Source organism: Staurois parvus, unplaced genomic scaffold, assembly GCF_062004578.1.
Source record: "Staurois parvus isolate SC_StPar_1 unplaced genomic scaffold, SC_StPar_1.0 ptg000084l, whole genome shotgun sequence".
NCBI classification, from domain to species: domain Eukaryota; kingdom Metazoa; phylum Chordata; class Amphibia; order Anura; family Ranidae; genus Staurois; species Staurois parvus.
This window is the reverse complement of record NW_028317880.1, coordinates 447856-464139: the sequence shown is the minus strand read 5'-3', so window position 1 is coordinate 464139 and position 16284 is coordinate 447856. Positions and strand designations below refer to the sequence as shown.

The window sequence follows — 16284 nt, the reverse complement described above, 5'->3', positions numbered from 1 at the left end:
AAACCGTAGCTGCTGACTTTTAAAAAAAAACAGCCACTTACCTGTCGGATGTTCCCAGCTCCGGCATCTTCACTATGGGCACCCGGCTGAGACAGCTTGTAGCTTCACAGACAGGTGCCCACTGCGCATGCGCAAGTAGCGGGTGCCCACTGCTCTTTCTGAATGGTCTCATAGTCTTCTGGGACCTGTCACATGTCCAAGAAGACTAGAAGGAGGGAGGACAACTTCCGCTTCAGATCACCTAGGCGATTGCAGCGGAAGTGGGAGCAGGTACCTGTCAATTTTGGGTACCTGTTCCCCAAAGGTGCCAATCCTTAATGGGGAGCGGGGGACCAGTCTTTAAAGTGGAACATTCCCTTTTGGGTGGAGCTCCGCTATAAGTTGGCTTGTGAAATCTCACTGTCCAGTAAGTGTCACTGGTACCACTGGCTATAGCATGAGATTTCATAAGCAAAAATAAGTTATAAATGTATATTTCCTCCAGCCAATCTATTAGGAGGCTTATGTCACTGGTGCATGCTGGGGGGAATATAAATATTTGGGACAAGCCATGTGCTGGGTCTCTCTCTCTGGGCCGAGGCCTAGGCAGGTGCTGCCGGAAGGAATTCTGTTGTTAGGCCCAAGAGCGTGTGAGGCCTTACGTGCTGAAGTGGTCTGGAGCTGTCCTGTCTGGTGTGGAGGAAGCTGTGCCAGGGAGAGAAGAGCCAGGGGATGCCCCTTCCTGGAGAGAGCCATAAAGAAGGCTGGTTTCTTGCAGGGCATGGTGACTCACTTGGAGGACACATTTAACTTGCTTGCAGTGTTGCTGGGTCGGCTCAAAGGTTCTGACACTGTGAAGCTGGATGTTGATCTGGAGAGCCTGTAAACAATCTGCTGTGGAAACTCGGACCCTAAACCTCATCTCCTTAAACCCCTTATTCGTTCTACAATAAAACCGGAGGTGCCATCCTGCCTTTGAGGTATTAGGGTAGTGCTACAACAGACTGTGTCTGTGTGTACATGTGTCTGTGTATGTATGTACATGTGTCTGTGCGTGTGTATTTCTGTGTATGTACATGTATCTGTGTGTAAGCGTGTCTGTACGTGCCTGTGTGTGTATACATGTGTCTCTGTGCGTGTGTGTACATGTTTCTGTGTATTTACATGTCTGTGTGTGTGTACAGGTGTCTCTGTTTGTGTGTGTTTGTTGGTAGCGAGTAACTCTAAGGCCTGGCTAGTAGCTCAGGACTTGAAATTTTAAGCCCTGCACTAAGGTGATCAGATTCTCAAAATGAAATCCAAGGACACCCTGCTGATCATTCTTTAATTGCTAGTGAGGCAGGGGTGGGGATAACGGCGTCAATTGTAGCATGCACACATTGGGTGTGATCAAAATGTGTTAAAAGGGTAATGTTTAATAACACCTAAGCCTACATTGCCCTGGGTCAAGAGGGCATAACAGTCAGAGTGTTGAGGCAACTACCATTACACTGAGCCTAGATTCATATTACAGTAGTGTGGGAAATCGCACATGATTGGACAGGAATCGCACAACATTCCTGTTCAAACTACATGTGATTCTCTGAAGTGCAATTTGATCCCTTTCATTCTGTATAAGCTCAGTTTGCACAGCACCCAAATGAGAAAGGCCCAGGCATATTATTATTTTTTCACACCCATGTGATCCAATTCTTGTAATCACACTGCGTTTTGCGACTTGTTTTGGGATATCATTAATTTAACACTGACACCCCTGGCAGATCGCATGAAAGGAGTGCGATTAAAATGAGGTGCGAGAAACGCTCAGGATTTGCTGTGTTTTCAGCTCCGCATACATGTGACCCAAAGCTCATGACAATTCATGTCCAAGACTGCATTTATAGGTGGCTGCCAGCAGAGGGCTCATAGCAATGTTACGAAGTGCCATCTGTGTCTACAGATACATACAATATAAAGGGCGGTGTGCTGGCAGTGGTACAGGCAGGGGTGTATTTACCACAAGGCAAACAAGGCGTTTGCCTAGGGCGGCATTTTTCAGGGGGGCAGCAGCATTTTTTAGAAGGGCAGCGCCGTCCCCCAAAAGAAGGAAAGGAAGAAGAGACACTCACAGCTTGGGGACCAGGTGCAATCTGAGAGAGGCTGCTTGATGGTCTATGCAGATCCTGACTCTTCTTCCCGGGGATGTCTGGAGCTGTGAAGTGTCTTATCTCTTGCTGGGGTGGGGGGTTGCCAGTGTATGGGTGGCGGTGGTAGAGGAAGGCTCCCTCGGGTGGGGCTGGGGTGTTGTTTGTCAATGTCAGGCTCTCTTCTTGGAGGGGGGGGGGGTGTTGATCGGTGTCAGGGTCTCTCCGTGGGGAAGGGGGAGCCAATTTTTGTGCTGCCTAGGGTAGCACAAAACCTAACTACACCACTGGGTACAGGGACTTCCCGTCTGTTGCCAAAACAAAATTGAGTTTCGCTAAATGCTGGTCAGCCATTCACATGAAGCTTCATATTCTGTGAACGAATACAAATCTTTTTCTGATTGGCACAGATGGAGAAGATGAAGTTGCTATCTCATCCTCAGCCATTCAGAGGAAGCCTTGTATCCACTGATGAAATACAAAGCTTCCTGTGAATGGTGGAGTAGCGTTCAGCAAAACTCTGTTGTGCCAGGAATGGGAGCAGAAGTTCCCATACTACTGCTGGAACACAGCGCTGTATACTGTATGTAGCTGATGCTGCATACAATTTACACAGCACTGACACCTTCTGCATTTATTGGTAAAGGAAATAGTTTGGTCAAGCTTGGCCCAGATTATTTAAAGTGATACAAAGCTGGGGTTAGGCTTTAACTAACGTGGCAGCCATCTACATTAGGACACACATAACTAGAGGTATTTTAGAAAATGTGCCAAAATATTTTTTTCCCAGAGCTCAACTTTAACCTCAACTAGAAAAACGACAGTTAAGATCACTGATTGCAGGTTCATGTCCTCCAGACTTTATTTGTCTGAACATGTTGCCTCTACTACCAGTAGCCGCTCAGGTCGGTGCAATCTTTGATGTGTACAGTAGGTGGCGGCAGAGATTCAACGTCTTCCTATAAGCTATCCCAGTCCATGTTTGTGTATGTAGGAAGTGGTTGTAGCTGCAGTCATGTGATCTCAGTTCCTGGAGTGATGTGTTCTCTCCTCTCCCATTAGTGTTGATAGAAGGAGCCGGGTGCACTATACGAGGTAATGTTTGGCACGAAACTTCTTTCCTTTTAGTATCTTCTCCTGTTCTAGTTGTTTGTAATGTAAATACTTGTTTCTGTGTATAATTTATCAATGAAAATAAACAGCCAAGCTATCTTATCTTTGTAGCAAATCATGCACCCTACAGAAAATCTTTGGTTTGCTCTCAGTGAGATTGTAGTGCCTTGAAAAGCTGCAGTCCATTCATACACCCTGTATTCCTATTATATGTGCATTTGATACAAACATGATGTGTACAGAGCCTCTGTTAGCAATGGTATAAGATGCATGTTTCAGGGTCTGTGTAATGTATCTGTTTTTGGTGGGGACTGGTAAGTGCCCAGGCTGGCTGCTTCTCTGGTTAGTTCGGCAGTAAGATCCCTGCTCATCTTGGCTACTTGTTTCTGTTGCCTTTTATGTGTGGGACACGCCTGTAGTTAGATTTTCCATTTCCTTATTTATTTTAGATTTACAAGAAACTTATTTACTTTGCTGAGAGCTGCAGCAGGTATGCAGAACTAGGAACTTACTACATATTATGTGATCAGATCGCTGGGGTCTCCGCTACCTTTCGTCAGATCGCTGGGGTCTCCGCTACCTTTCGTCAGATCGCTGGGGTCTCCGCTACCTTTCGTCAGATCGCTGGGGTCTCCGCTACCTTTCGTCAGATCGCTGGGGTCTCCGCTACCTTTCGTCAGATCGCTGGGGTCTCCGCTACCTTTCGTCAGATCGCTGGGGTCTCCGCTACCTTTCGTCAGATCGCTGGGGTCTCCGCTACCTTTCGTCAGATCGCTGGGGTCTCCGCTACCTTTCGTCAGATCGCTGGGGTCTCCGCTACCTTTCGTCAGATCGCTGGGGTCTCCGCTACCTTTCGTCAGATCGCTGGGGTCTCCGCTACCTTTCGTCAGATCGCTGGGGTCTCCGCTACCTTTCGTCAGATCGCTGGGGTCTCCGCTACCTTTCGTCAGATCGCTGGGGTCTCCGCTACCTTTCGTCAGATCGCTGGGGTCTCCGCTACCTTTCGTCAGATCGCTGGGGTCTCCGCTACCTTTCGTCAGATCGCTGGGGTCTCCGCTACCTTTCGTCAGATCGCTGGGGTCTCCGCTACCTTTCGTCAGATCGCTGGGCTCTCCGCTACCTTTCGTCAGATCGCTGGGCTCTCCGCTACCTTTCGTCAGATCGCTGGGCTCTCCGCTACCTTTCGTCAGATCGCTGGGCTCTCCGCTACCTTTCGTCAGATCGCTGGGCTCTCCGCTACCTTTCGTCAGATCGCTGGGCTCTCCGCTACCTTTTTATCTAATCGCCGCTGGGGTCTCTGCTACCTTTTTATCTAATCGCCGCTGGGGTCTCCGCTACCTTTTTATCTAATCGCCGCTGGGGTCTCCGCTACCTTTTTATCTAATCGCCGCTGGGGTCTCCGCTACCTTTCATTTGATCGCCGCCGCTTCTGCTACCTTGCATTCGGTCGTTGCTGTATCCGCTACCTTTGGACACCAGAGCTCCTCTCAACGCTACCTTTCTTCAGACACAATTTGCCTCAGATTGATGGGGTCTCCGCTACCTTTCATCCGACCGCTGGAGATACCCTATTACAGGAAGTGTGTTATTGGCCAGATCATTAGGTGAACATAAAGGATAAACAGCCTAGGAAAAGAAAATGAATGCAGCCACCACACTCTAAGGATTCTAATATCTAAGGATATTTGTTTTTTTGGTTTAATACTTTTTACTTTTACGTTTTCATTATTGAAATACACCTGTAAACTCAAACACCTGATAAAATCTCAAAATGTGATGGACTGCTCCCTTTTATTTACAGGGGTAAATGCAGCCTTCTGCGAACCAATGGGGTTGATTGGTTTCTATGCAGAGCTGCACCAGATTTTGCACGTTTTGGTTTTAGTACATCAACCCCATTACATTTGTTCACAATCAACAATGCATCTCTTAATCCTTGTCAAAAGTGATGTAAACAGGGAGTTCAACATTTATAAGCTACTATGGTTCTATGTCCCTGTTCTCCGATATGAGCATGAATTGTACATAATGGCCCAAACATAAGGTTGTAAGACAGCAATGAGAAGTCCTGGGGCATCACCCAAATGGGATTATGTCTTTCAGCTGTCCAGAGAACACCTTGGCATTCTCTTTGGGAAGAAGGGAATTGTCAGTGGCCTGGCAATGGGATATTTCAACCTGTTCAGTTCATTTGCAAATCATACAGGGTTACATTGTTTGAAAATAAGACATATATTAATGTAACATGGGTGCATTTACTGTGTTTTTTATATAACCAGTCTTATTTTTATTGCATCTAGCAACAAAAACCTTCAGGTTGTGCTGACATCTTGTAACATCAAATCACCTGCCAACAGAACATTGTGCTAAAATATGTTGGGTAACATGACTGTTCTGTTTGTGACTTGATGTACAAGGTGCACTACTAGAAGGTTGGATCGTCCTATTTTTCTGCTACAGACCTGTAAATCAGGTTTGTTTTTAGCAAGCAGCTAATGTGAATAATCAGAATTTTTACAAATGTTTGAGCTATTCTTGCTGTTAAGACTAAGGCATTCACACTTGGGGCTGTTTTGAAATTGGCTGCAGGAGACCCAGTAGGGTGCACTGCGATTATCTGCAGGTGGGAAAACCAGTTGAAAGCAATTTGAGGCTGATCCCTCCTACAGCTATTTGGAGCCAAACACATTATTATACAGGATTTATATGGCGCCAACAGTTTGCTCAGTAGTTTACAAAATGAATGCAGACATTACAGTTACAATATAATTTGGTACAAGAGGAATCAGAAGGCCCTCCTTGTCACAGCGTACAATATAAGAGGGAAGGTCAAGTGATACAAATGGTAATAACTATGGGGGTTGAGCTGAGAAAGTAAAAACACAAGTGTATTAGAAGCAGGATAGGCTTCTTTAAAGAGAAGGGTTTTCAGGGATCGTCTAAAGATGCGTAAATTAGGAGATAGTTGGACAGATTGGGTTAGGGAGTTCCAAATGATGGGAGAAGTTCGGCAGAAGTCCTGGAGGCGAGCATGGGAGGTGGTGACAAGACAGCTAAAGAGCAGGAGGTCTTGGGGGAACCTAAAAGAGCAGTTTGGTTGATATTTTGAGACCAGGTTAGTGATGTACCTAAGGACTAAATTGTGGATGTCTCTGTAAGTTGTTAGTACTTTGAATTTTATTTGTTGGGTGAGCGGAAGCCACTGGTGGGATTGGCAGAGAGGGATACTAGACACTGAACAGTTGGTAAAGTGGATGAGTCTGGCAGCAGCATTCATGATGGACCGAAGGGGGGGATAGCCTATGTAAAGGTAATCCAATGAGGAGGGAGTTGCAGTAGTCGAGGCGAGAGGTAACCAGGGAGTTAATTAAAAGCTTTGTGGTGTCATTGGTTGAAAAGGGGTTATTCTAGAGTTGTTGCTGAGGTTAAGGTGGCATGATTTGGACAGGGATTGGATGTGGGCCTGAAAGGACAGTTCAGAGTCCACGGTTACTCCTAGCAGACTGATAGTTGTGCCATTGATCTTGACAGAGAAGTCGGGAAGGGGCACGTGGGGGAAGAAATATTATGAGCTCAGTTTTGGATAGATTGAGTTTGAGGAAATGGTGTGACATCCAGTCTAATATATCAGTAATACGTGAGGAAACTAATGGGATGAGGTGAGGGGTAGAGAGATGGATTTGAATGTCGTTGGCGTACAAATGGTATTGGAAACCATGGGAAGTTAGCTAACCCAGGGAAGAGGTGTAGATCGAGAATAGGCAAGGTCCAAGGACAGAACCTTGGGGGACACTGACTGTAAGAGGAATAGGAGAGGAGGAAATAGAGTTGTAAGGGACACTGAAGGTATGGTAAGATTGGCATAATGCGAACCAACAGAGAGTACAGTCACGGAGACCAAGGAAATATAGTTTTTTGAGGAGGAGAGGGTGGTCAACTGTATCAAAGGCAGCAGAGAGGTCTAAGAGTACTGAATAGTGGCTATTGGTTTTTAGCTGTTTTTGGAGAGTTGTGGGCAAAATCCATACTGAAGGGAATTAAGGATATTCTTAAAGAGGTGGCAGCTTAGCCGGTTATAGACTAGACATTCAAGGAGTTTGGTCTCAGAAGTTCAGCAGTAGCAGGAGTGTTAAGATTAACAGGGATGTTGAAATAACTGAGAATGATTGTGGGAATTTCAGAAGAGAGAAAGTGGGGTAGCCAGGCAGAGAGGTCAAGGAAGCTTGATACCAGTCCAGGTGGCCGATAGATCACAGCAATTCTCAAAGAAACTGGAGAGAATAGACATACAGTGAGGTTCAAATGAGCAGAGGGACAGAGTGAGGTGAATGAAGGACCTGAAAAGTGCTTTGAGGGTATAGGATTCTTAGTCCACCTCCTTTCTGTCCACTGGGCCTGGGAGAGTGAGTCCAGGGGAGACCACTGTGGGAGAGGGCAGCAGGAGAGGGAAAGTCAGATTCTTGAAGCCAGATTTCAGTAATTGCAAATAGGTTGGTAATATGTAGAAGCTGTGGGGTGGAGAAGAGGGGTGAAGGAAAGTGAGTTTGAGGAGATTGTGGTGTGGTGAGATTAAGAAGCAGGCTGGGTGAGAGATGGAAAAGCTGGATAGGGAAACAGTTCACCTGCAGTCTGTTAAGCGTTCTGCTGTTGATTATCACTTTGTGCATTCCCTTAACCACTTCAATACTGGGCACTTTTACCCCTTTCCTGCCCAGGCCAATTTTCAGCTTTCATCGCTCTGTTTGAATGACAGTTGTGTGGTCATGCAACACTGTACCCAAACTAAATTTTTATCTTTTTTGTTCACTAAAATAATGCTTTCTTTTGGTGTTATTTAATCACCACTGGGTTTTTTATTTTTTGGTAAATAAACCAAAATAGTTTTTCTTCATTTCTGTTGTAACGTTTTGCAAATAATTGTTCTTCATATATTTAGGCCAAAATGTATTTTGCTACATTTTTTGGTGAAAATAACCCAAATTAGTCTTTAGGAAAGTTTTATAGGGTCCACAAACTATGGTGTATATATCTGAAAATTGATCAATCCTTATGTACTGACAGCACTGATCTCATTTCTTGAGGCCCAGAAATGTCAGGACAGTAGAGATGACCCCTTTTGGAAAGTAGACAGTCTGCAGTATTTAGTAAGAGGCACGGTAATTTTTTTGAAGTTGTAATTTTTTGTCATAATATTTTGGAATATGAAGAAATTAAAAAAATATTTTTTTTCACATACTGCCACCATGCAGTACAGCGTTATCATATAACTGGTGTGGTGGTGATCAGGGGGACTGACTGGTGAGGACCATGCAAAAAAAAAAATGTGTGTGTGTGTATATATATATGTGTGTATGTGTGTGTGTGTGTGTGTGTGTATATATATATATATATATATATACAGTCATGGCCGAAATTGTTGGCACCCTTGATATTTTTCCTGAAAATCAAGTATTTCACACAAAAAAGGTATTGCATTAACACATGTTTTGCTATACACATGTTTATTCCCTTTGTATGTATTGGAACAAATATAAAACAGAGGCAGAAAAGCAAATATGACATAATGTCACACAAAACCCCAAAAATGGGCTGGACAAAAGTATTGGCACCCTTAACTTAATATTTGGTTGCACACCCTTTGGAAAACATAACTGAAATCAGTCGCTTCCTATAACCATCAATAAGCTTCTGACACCTCTCACCCGGAATTTTGGACCACTCTTCCTTTGCAAACAGCTCCAGGTCTCTCTTATTGGAAGGACACCTTTTCCCAACAGCAATTTTAAGATCTCTCCACAGGTGTTCAATGGGATTTAGATCTGGGCTCATTGCTGGCCACTTCAGAACTCTCCAGCGCTTCTTTGCCATCCATTTCTGAGTGCTTTTTGACGTATGTTTGGGGTCATTGTCCTGCTGGAAGACCCAGGATCTTGGACGCAAACCCAGCTTTCTGACACTGGGCCCTACAGTGCGACCCAAAATCCTTTGGTAATCCTCAGATTTCATGATGCCTTGCACACAGTCAAGGCACCCAGTGCCAGAGGCAGCAAAACAACCCCAAAACATCATTGAACCTCCACCATATTTTACCGTAGGTACTGTGTTTTGTTCTTTGTAGGCCTCATTCCGTTTTCGGTAAACAGTAGAATGATGTGCTTTACCGAAAAGCTCTATCTTGGTCTCATCTGTCCACAAGACGTTTTCCCAGAAGGCTTTTGGCTTACTCAAGTACATTTTGGCAAACTGTAGTCTTGCTTTTTTATGTCTCTGTGTCAGCAGTGGGGTCCTCCTGGGTCTCCTGCCATAGCGTTTCATTTCATTTAAATGTCGACGGATAGTTCGCGCTGACACTGATGCTCCCTGAGCCTGCAGGACAGCTTGAATGTCTTTGGAACATGTTTGGGGCTGCTTATCCACCATCCGGACTATTCTGCGTTGCAATCTTTCATCAATTTTCCTCATCCGTCCACGACCAGGGAGATTAGCTACAGTGCCATGGGTTGCAAACTTCTTGATAATGTTGCGCACTGTGGACAAAGGCAAATCTAGTTCTCTGGAGATGGACTTGTAACCTTGAGATTGTTGATATTTTGCCACAATTTTGGTTCTCAGGTCCTCAGACAGTTCTCGTCTCCTCTTTCTGTTGTCCATGCTTAGTGTGGCACAGACAGACACACAATGCAAAGGTTAAGTGAACGTCTCTCCTTTTTATCTGCTTTCAGGTGTGATTTCTATATTGCCCACACCTGTTACTTGCCCCAGGTGAGTTTACAGGAGCATCACATGCTTGTAACATTCTTATTTATCCGCAGTTGTGAAAGGGTGCCAATACTTTTGTCCAGCCCATTTTTGGAGGTTTGTGTGACATTATGTCGAATTTGCTTTCTTTCCTCCCTTTTTTTGTTTTGTCCCAATACACACAAAGGGAATAAACATGTGTTAATGCAATACGTTTCGTGAGAAATACATGATTTCCTGGAGAAATATCAAGGGTGCCAACAATTTCGGCCATGATTGTATATATATATAATATAATATGTGTATGTATGTATATAGTGTGTGTGTGTGTGTGTGTATATATCTCTCTCAGGTAAAATAAGTATTGAACACATCACCATTTTTCTAGGTAAGTATCTTTCTAAAGGTGCTACTAACATGAAATTTTCACCACGTCGGTAACAACCCATACAATTTATACATACAAAGAAACCAAAACAAGTTCAGAAATTAAGTTGTGTAATAGAATGGAATGACACGGGAAAAAATATTGAACATGCTAACTGAAATTTATTTAACACTTCGTGCAAAATCCTATGTTGGTAATGACAGCTTCAAGATGCCTCCTGTATGGATAAACTAGTCGCATTCATTGCTCAGGTGCGATTTTGGCCCATTCCTTTACACAAACAGTATTAAAATCTTGAAGGTTCCATGGGCCTCTTCTATGAACTCTGATCTTTAGTTCCCGCCGACCTATAGGGGAATGACGGCCAAGAGGGACTCTCGTAGATCCGGCTGGGTCATATGACGTCCTCCTGGTTCACCACCTTCTGTGCGCCCACAGGGCCACACTGTGTCAAGATCAGTCACCGGCTGTGTCCTATGGACACAGCTGATGACCGCTCTGTTTACCGGCCCATTGCCAGTACCATGTGACCCACTGTGACCAATCACAGCAGGTCACCTGACAATTGTAAACAATGGATGGCTTCCTTCCTTACTCTTCCTACGACTCCATCCCCCACAGCTTACTTTTCCTGTGCCACCATCTCCTCCCTCCTAGATTGTAAGCTCGAAAGAGTAGGGCCCTATAACCCCTCGTGTGCTGTTTGTAGTTGCTGTAATGTTTCATGTATTGTCCCCCCCTCTATTGTACAGCGCTAAGCAAACCCTTTGGCGCTATATAAACTCAATGTAATGTAATGTAATAATCCATTGTATATTATTATTATACAGTATATATAAAGCGCCAATAGTTCGCTCAGCGCTGTACATTACAAAGGGGACAGAACATGTGACAGAACAATAACAATGCAAAACATGAGGGGTTTGAGGGCCCTGCTCTTTCGAGCTTACAATCTAGGAGGGAGGAGATGGTGGCACAGGAAAAGTAAGCTGTGGGGGATGGAGTCGTAGGAAGAGTGGAGGAGGTCGGCAAGTTAGCAGGGGGTATGGTAGGCTTCCCTGAAGAGGTGGGTTTTCAGGGTGCACCTAAAGGAGAGTAGGTGATAATCTGATGGGTTGGGGCAGGGAGTTCCAGAGGATGTTGCGACACCCTGGAGAAGTCCTGGAGGCGGGCATGGGAGGAGGAGACCAGGGAACTAGAGAGCAGGAGGTCTTTTGAGGAATGGAGTGAGCGTGCTGGGTGGTACTTGGATATTAGGTCGGTGATGTAGTTCAGGGCAGTATGGTGGATGGCTTAGTATGTCAGTGTTAGGATTTTGAATTTGATCCGTTGCGCAATCGGAAGGCAGTGGAGGGATTGGCAGAGGGGGGTGGCGGAAACGGAGGAAAGGTGAATGCGTCTGGCAGTCGTATTCAGGATCGACTGAAGCGGGGATAGCCAGTGGCGAGGCAGGCCAGTAAGGAGGGAGTTGCAGTAATCGAGTCGTGATATGATGAGGGAGTGGATGAGCTGTTTAGTGGTTTCTGGGGTTAGGAACGTGTGCATTTTGGCGATGTTGTGGAGGTGGAGTCTGCATGAGTTTGTTAAAGATTGGACTTTGGGCTGGAAGGATAGGTTGGAGTCCAGAATGACACCAAGTACTCTGGCCTGCAGGGCGGGTTTGATGGTGGCGTTGTTGGACATGATGGTGAAGTCAATGGGGGGTGTGGTCCGGGCTGGGGGGAAGACAAGAAACTCGGTTTTGGAGAGGTTCAGTTTAAGGAAGTGGAGCGACATCCAGTCTGATATGTCGCTCAGTAGGTGTGTGATTCGGGCGGAGACTGAGGGGGTGAGGTGGGGGGTCGAGAGATTTGTGTGTCATCGGCATATAGGTGGTAGTTGAAGCCGTGAGAGTGTATGAGTTGGCCAAGGGAGGAGGTGTAGATGGAGAAGAAAAGGGGCCAGAGGACGGAGCCTTGAGGGACCCCAACAGAGAGGGGGAGTGAGGGGAGATGGTAGCATTATAGGTAACGATGAAAGAGCGTTGTGACAGGTAGGATGAGAGCCAGGAGAGAGCAGAATCTCTGAGGCCGAGGGAGTGTAGTTTTTTGAGGAGGAAGGGGTGGTCGACTGTGTCGAAGGACGCGGAGAGGTCAAGGAGCAGGAGCACTGAATAGTGGCCATTAGCTTTGGCGGTTAGCAGGTCATTGGAGAGTTTGAGTAAGGCAGTTTCGGTGGAGTGTAGGGGACGGAAGCCGGCCTGTAGGGGATCGAGGAGGTTGTTGTTGTTGAGGTGAGAGCTTAGGCGGGTGTAGACTAGGCGCTTGAGGAATTTGGATGTGAAAGGGAGCAGGGAGATGGGTCTGAGGTTGTTCGGGTCATTGGGATCCAGGGAGGGCTTTTTAAGTATGGGGGTGATGTGTGCATGCTTCAGAGGGGAGGGGAAAGTGTCGGAGGAGAGGGAGAGATTAAAGATGTGGGTGAGGGAGCATTGTGTTGTTAGCTGTGATTGGCCCAGTCTGTACATGTGATCACTGTGACCAATCACCGCTAACACCACAATGGTATACAATGGATGGCATGAAAGGAAGCCATTCATTGTTTACAATTGTCATTTGTCCTGCTGTAATTGGTCACAGCGGTCACATGGTACCGAAAACGGGCCGGCACACAGATCGGTCATCGGCTGTGTCTTATGGAGGAGTACATCATATGACACCCAACTGGATCGACGAGACTTTCGCTCAGCCGTCATTCTATAGGCTGGCGGGAACTGGTTAAGTGCAGAGCCAAAGTATAATACTTTATCAAAGATGATAATTACCAATGCTTTCCCTGCCTGTGCGTCCCCTAAAGAAGGCCTAAATTTATACTGTGCTGGGTGGGTGTATTGCCAATTAACTAATTAGGAGTGCATAGGAGAAACACATGGCTAGCAGAGCAAGCTTCTCATACCAAAGGCAGACTACAAGAGACAACAAGAGAGCAGGAGGGCAGAGTTGTAAAGATTAAGATCAGCTCATAATTTAGGTTTACCCACCTCCTGTCCACCATATAGTAATATGACGGACACAAAGTGGTTCTTTCGTTCTGGGAGGACGTCATATGATCCACGGAAAGAGCCGAAGATCTCGGCTCGGTCAGGTGATCAGCTGTGTCCAATCACAACTGATCACATGTAAACAGGGAAATGCCGGGTATCGGCATTTCTCTCCTCTCGAGCTGTCACGCTGACGCTGGGTCGATTTTCGAGTGATTTTGCATTCGATAAACGGCTCTGTTAGTGGGGCAATGGCACCAGCCGATTTTCGTGGTTCCTCCACATTTCGTTTGAGCATGCTGGAAAATTCGTGAAAAACGACCAATTTTCGAAATCATTGGTGGCACCATCAGATTACAGAACGAACGATGTTTTCGATTGAAAAATAGTTCAGAATTCGACCCATGTATGGCCTGCTTTAGTAACTCTCCCACAATGTCTCTTTAACCACCTCCCGCCCGCCATATAGTCCAATGACAGGCGCAAGGCGGTTCTCTCGTTCTGGGAAGACATCATATGACGTCCTCCCATTCTCACCACGCGGTGATCGGCGGTGCGCTCTGTACCTCGGACACAGCGGATCACTGATCAACGGAACGAGCTGAAGATGTCGGCTCGGTAATGTGATCAGCTGTGTCCAATCACAGCTGATCGCATGTAAACAGGGAAATGCCGGTTATCAGCATTTCTCTCCTCATGACCTGTCACGCTGACAGCTCGAGAGGAGTGGAGAGCCGGTAATTGGTATTCCTCGGGACATGTACGCTGATCATCAGGGCACTGATGATCAGTGTGCCCTGATAATCAGTGTAGCCCCAGCAGTGCCACCTGTCAGTGTCCATCAGTGCTCATCCATGCCACCTACCAGTGCACATCAATGCCACATATCAGTGCCCATCTGAGCTGCCTTTCTGTGTCCCCCATCAGTGCCACCTATCAGTGCTGCCTATCAATGCCAGTCAGTGCCGCCTATCAGTGCCATATGAGTGCTGCCTTTCAGTGCCCATCAGTGATGCCTGTCAATGCCCATCAGTGCCACCTACCAGTGCCTCCTCATCAGTGTCACTTATCAGTGTCCATCATGCAGCATATCAGTGCCCATCAGTGCAGCCTCATTAGCGCACATCAGTGAAGGAGAAAAATCACTTATTTACAAAATTAAAAAAAAACAAAAACTAAGAAAAAACTTTTATTTTCAAAATTTTCAGTGGTTTTTGGTTTAAGAAAAAATAAAAAACCCAGAGGTTATTAAATACTATCTGTCACAAAAAATTATAAAAATTTCATATGGGTACAGTGTTGCATGACCGCGCAATTGTCATTCAAAGTGTGACAGCACTGAAAGCTGGAAATTGGCCTGGGCAGGAAGGGGGTATAAGTGCCCTGTAGGCTAGTGGTTAAAGACTAGCTCTTTCACCCACTATTTCAGCATGAATGTTAAAGGTTTCACTTATCTATATTTATACAAATTTGAGAATTCTGCTGCATGATCTCCTGGATTAGGAGCACCTGTCTCAACATTTTCTGCAGCACTTTACAGTGTCTCCCTAATCCTGTTTGTATGTTGTTTTGTAATATGATGTAATGACTAAATGCATGTCAATACCTGTATTTGCTCTTACATTATTTGTAGTTCCAGTTATTCTTTCATACTTTAGCAAGTCAAGTGAACATTGTCAAACAGGTATCTGAATGTCTTATGCTTCTGAAAGAAAGTCAGACTTTTGACCAGCTATAGCTATAGTTTTTCACTGCTAAGTAAATGGTGATATCTATGCCCTCAGGGCAGCATGGGGGTGCTCTTGATAAGAAGGGGTCTGTTTTTGAAGACTTTGCTTTACAGATTTGCTTATTTTTATTTACAGTTTTAAATAGAAGAGTTGAATAAAATGCGGCTGATATATCTAGGCATTCTCCTTGCTCTGTCTGCCCTTTGTTCTTCCTTGGACAATGGCTTAGGAAAGACACCTCCAATGGGCTGGATGACATGGGAACGATATAGATGCAACATTGACTGCAAAATTGACCCAGAGAATTGTATTGGGTAAGCTTTTTTTTTTAATACATTTTTAACTTTCTAGTACATAAATTGCCATGGTAAAAATTTATTTTTAAAAGACTGTTTATGTTAGGAAAATGTAATCCCCAAATTTTCTGCTTTTAATTACTTTAAATTGCTGTACACTCCATGACCAGACCAGGCATAGTAAATAAATGTTTTTCTGAGTTTCACTGTTACTGCAAATCCCATAACTACCTTGTAATTTTTAGAGGATTTAAAAGTAAAGTTTGTAAAAAGTGAAGATATATCCTTTAGATACAACCTAAAGACTCAGTGCTGTTTTTCATCCAGGGATAGCTGTACGGCTCCAGTCCACCACACTCTCTTTTGTCAAATTTGAAGCTGGAATACACAGAGCAGACACCTTGCTGCCTCCTACATGCAGAAAATGTTATGTAAAAATATGTCAATACTAAGAAGTTTCTCGCAGAAAAGCTTGTTGATGTACGAAGCGGAGAGCCGAGCTGTGAAGGGGGTGGTAGGTGCTGGCTCAGGCTCTCAGCAGCATGTTGAGAGGCTAAGCCAGCTGCTGGTCCAGGCATCTGGGTGGATCCTGACCATGTGGTCGGGATCTTTTCAGAGCCTGGACCTGCTGATAACAAGCCACAGGCACGCAGAACGAAGTGCACTCCTGTGATCCCTAGAAGAAGTATAGCCAAAATAGCTGTGGCTATGCTTCTTCTTTAATACTACTCTAACTATCCATCTCCCAAAGAATTACTTTTGGAAATATTTACATTCACTAACCTTCCAATTTGTTAAACAGCTTACATTACTTATCAAAGATCTGCTGATACTCCATTGTTTAGTTGTCAGTTCGTTATTTAATATTTTTAAAATTACCTTAGAATGTGTTTTTAAG

General features: G+C 45.0%; 1 protein-coding gene across 2 annotated transcripts in view; it reads left to right on the top strand.

Moving 5' to 3' along the window:
* Window positions 1-3062: 3062 nt before the first annotated feature.
* Window positions 3063-16284, top strand: part of NAGA (alpha-N-acetylgalactosaminidase) — a 36081-nt gene continuing 22859 nt past the window's right edge. The window contains exons 1-2 of one of the 2 annotated variants that reach the window (XM_089669931.1): window positions 3063-3197; window positions 15226-15404. In XM_089669931.1, the coding sequence (XP_089526057.1) occupies window positions 15250-15404 (155 nt within the window). In that variant the 5' untranslated portion in view covers window positions 3063-3197; window positions 15226-15249. Of the gene's footprint in view, window positions 3198-3686; window positions 3706-15225; window positions 15405-16284 lie in introns of those variants that run through there. The other variant, XM_089669932.1, reaches the window with a different exon arrangement.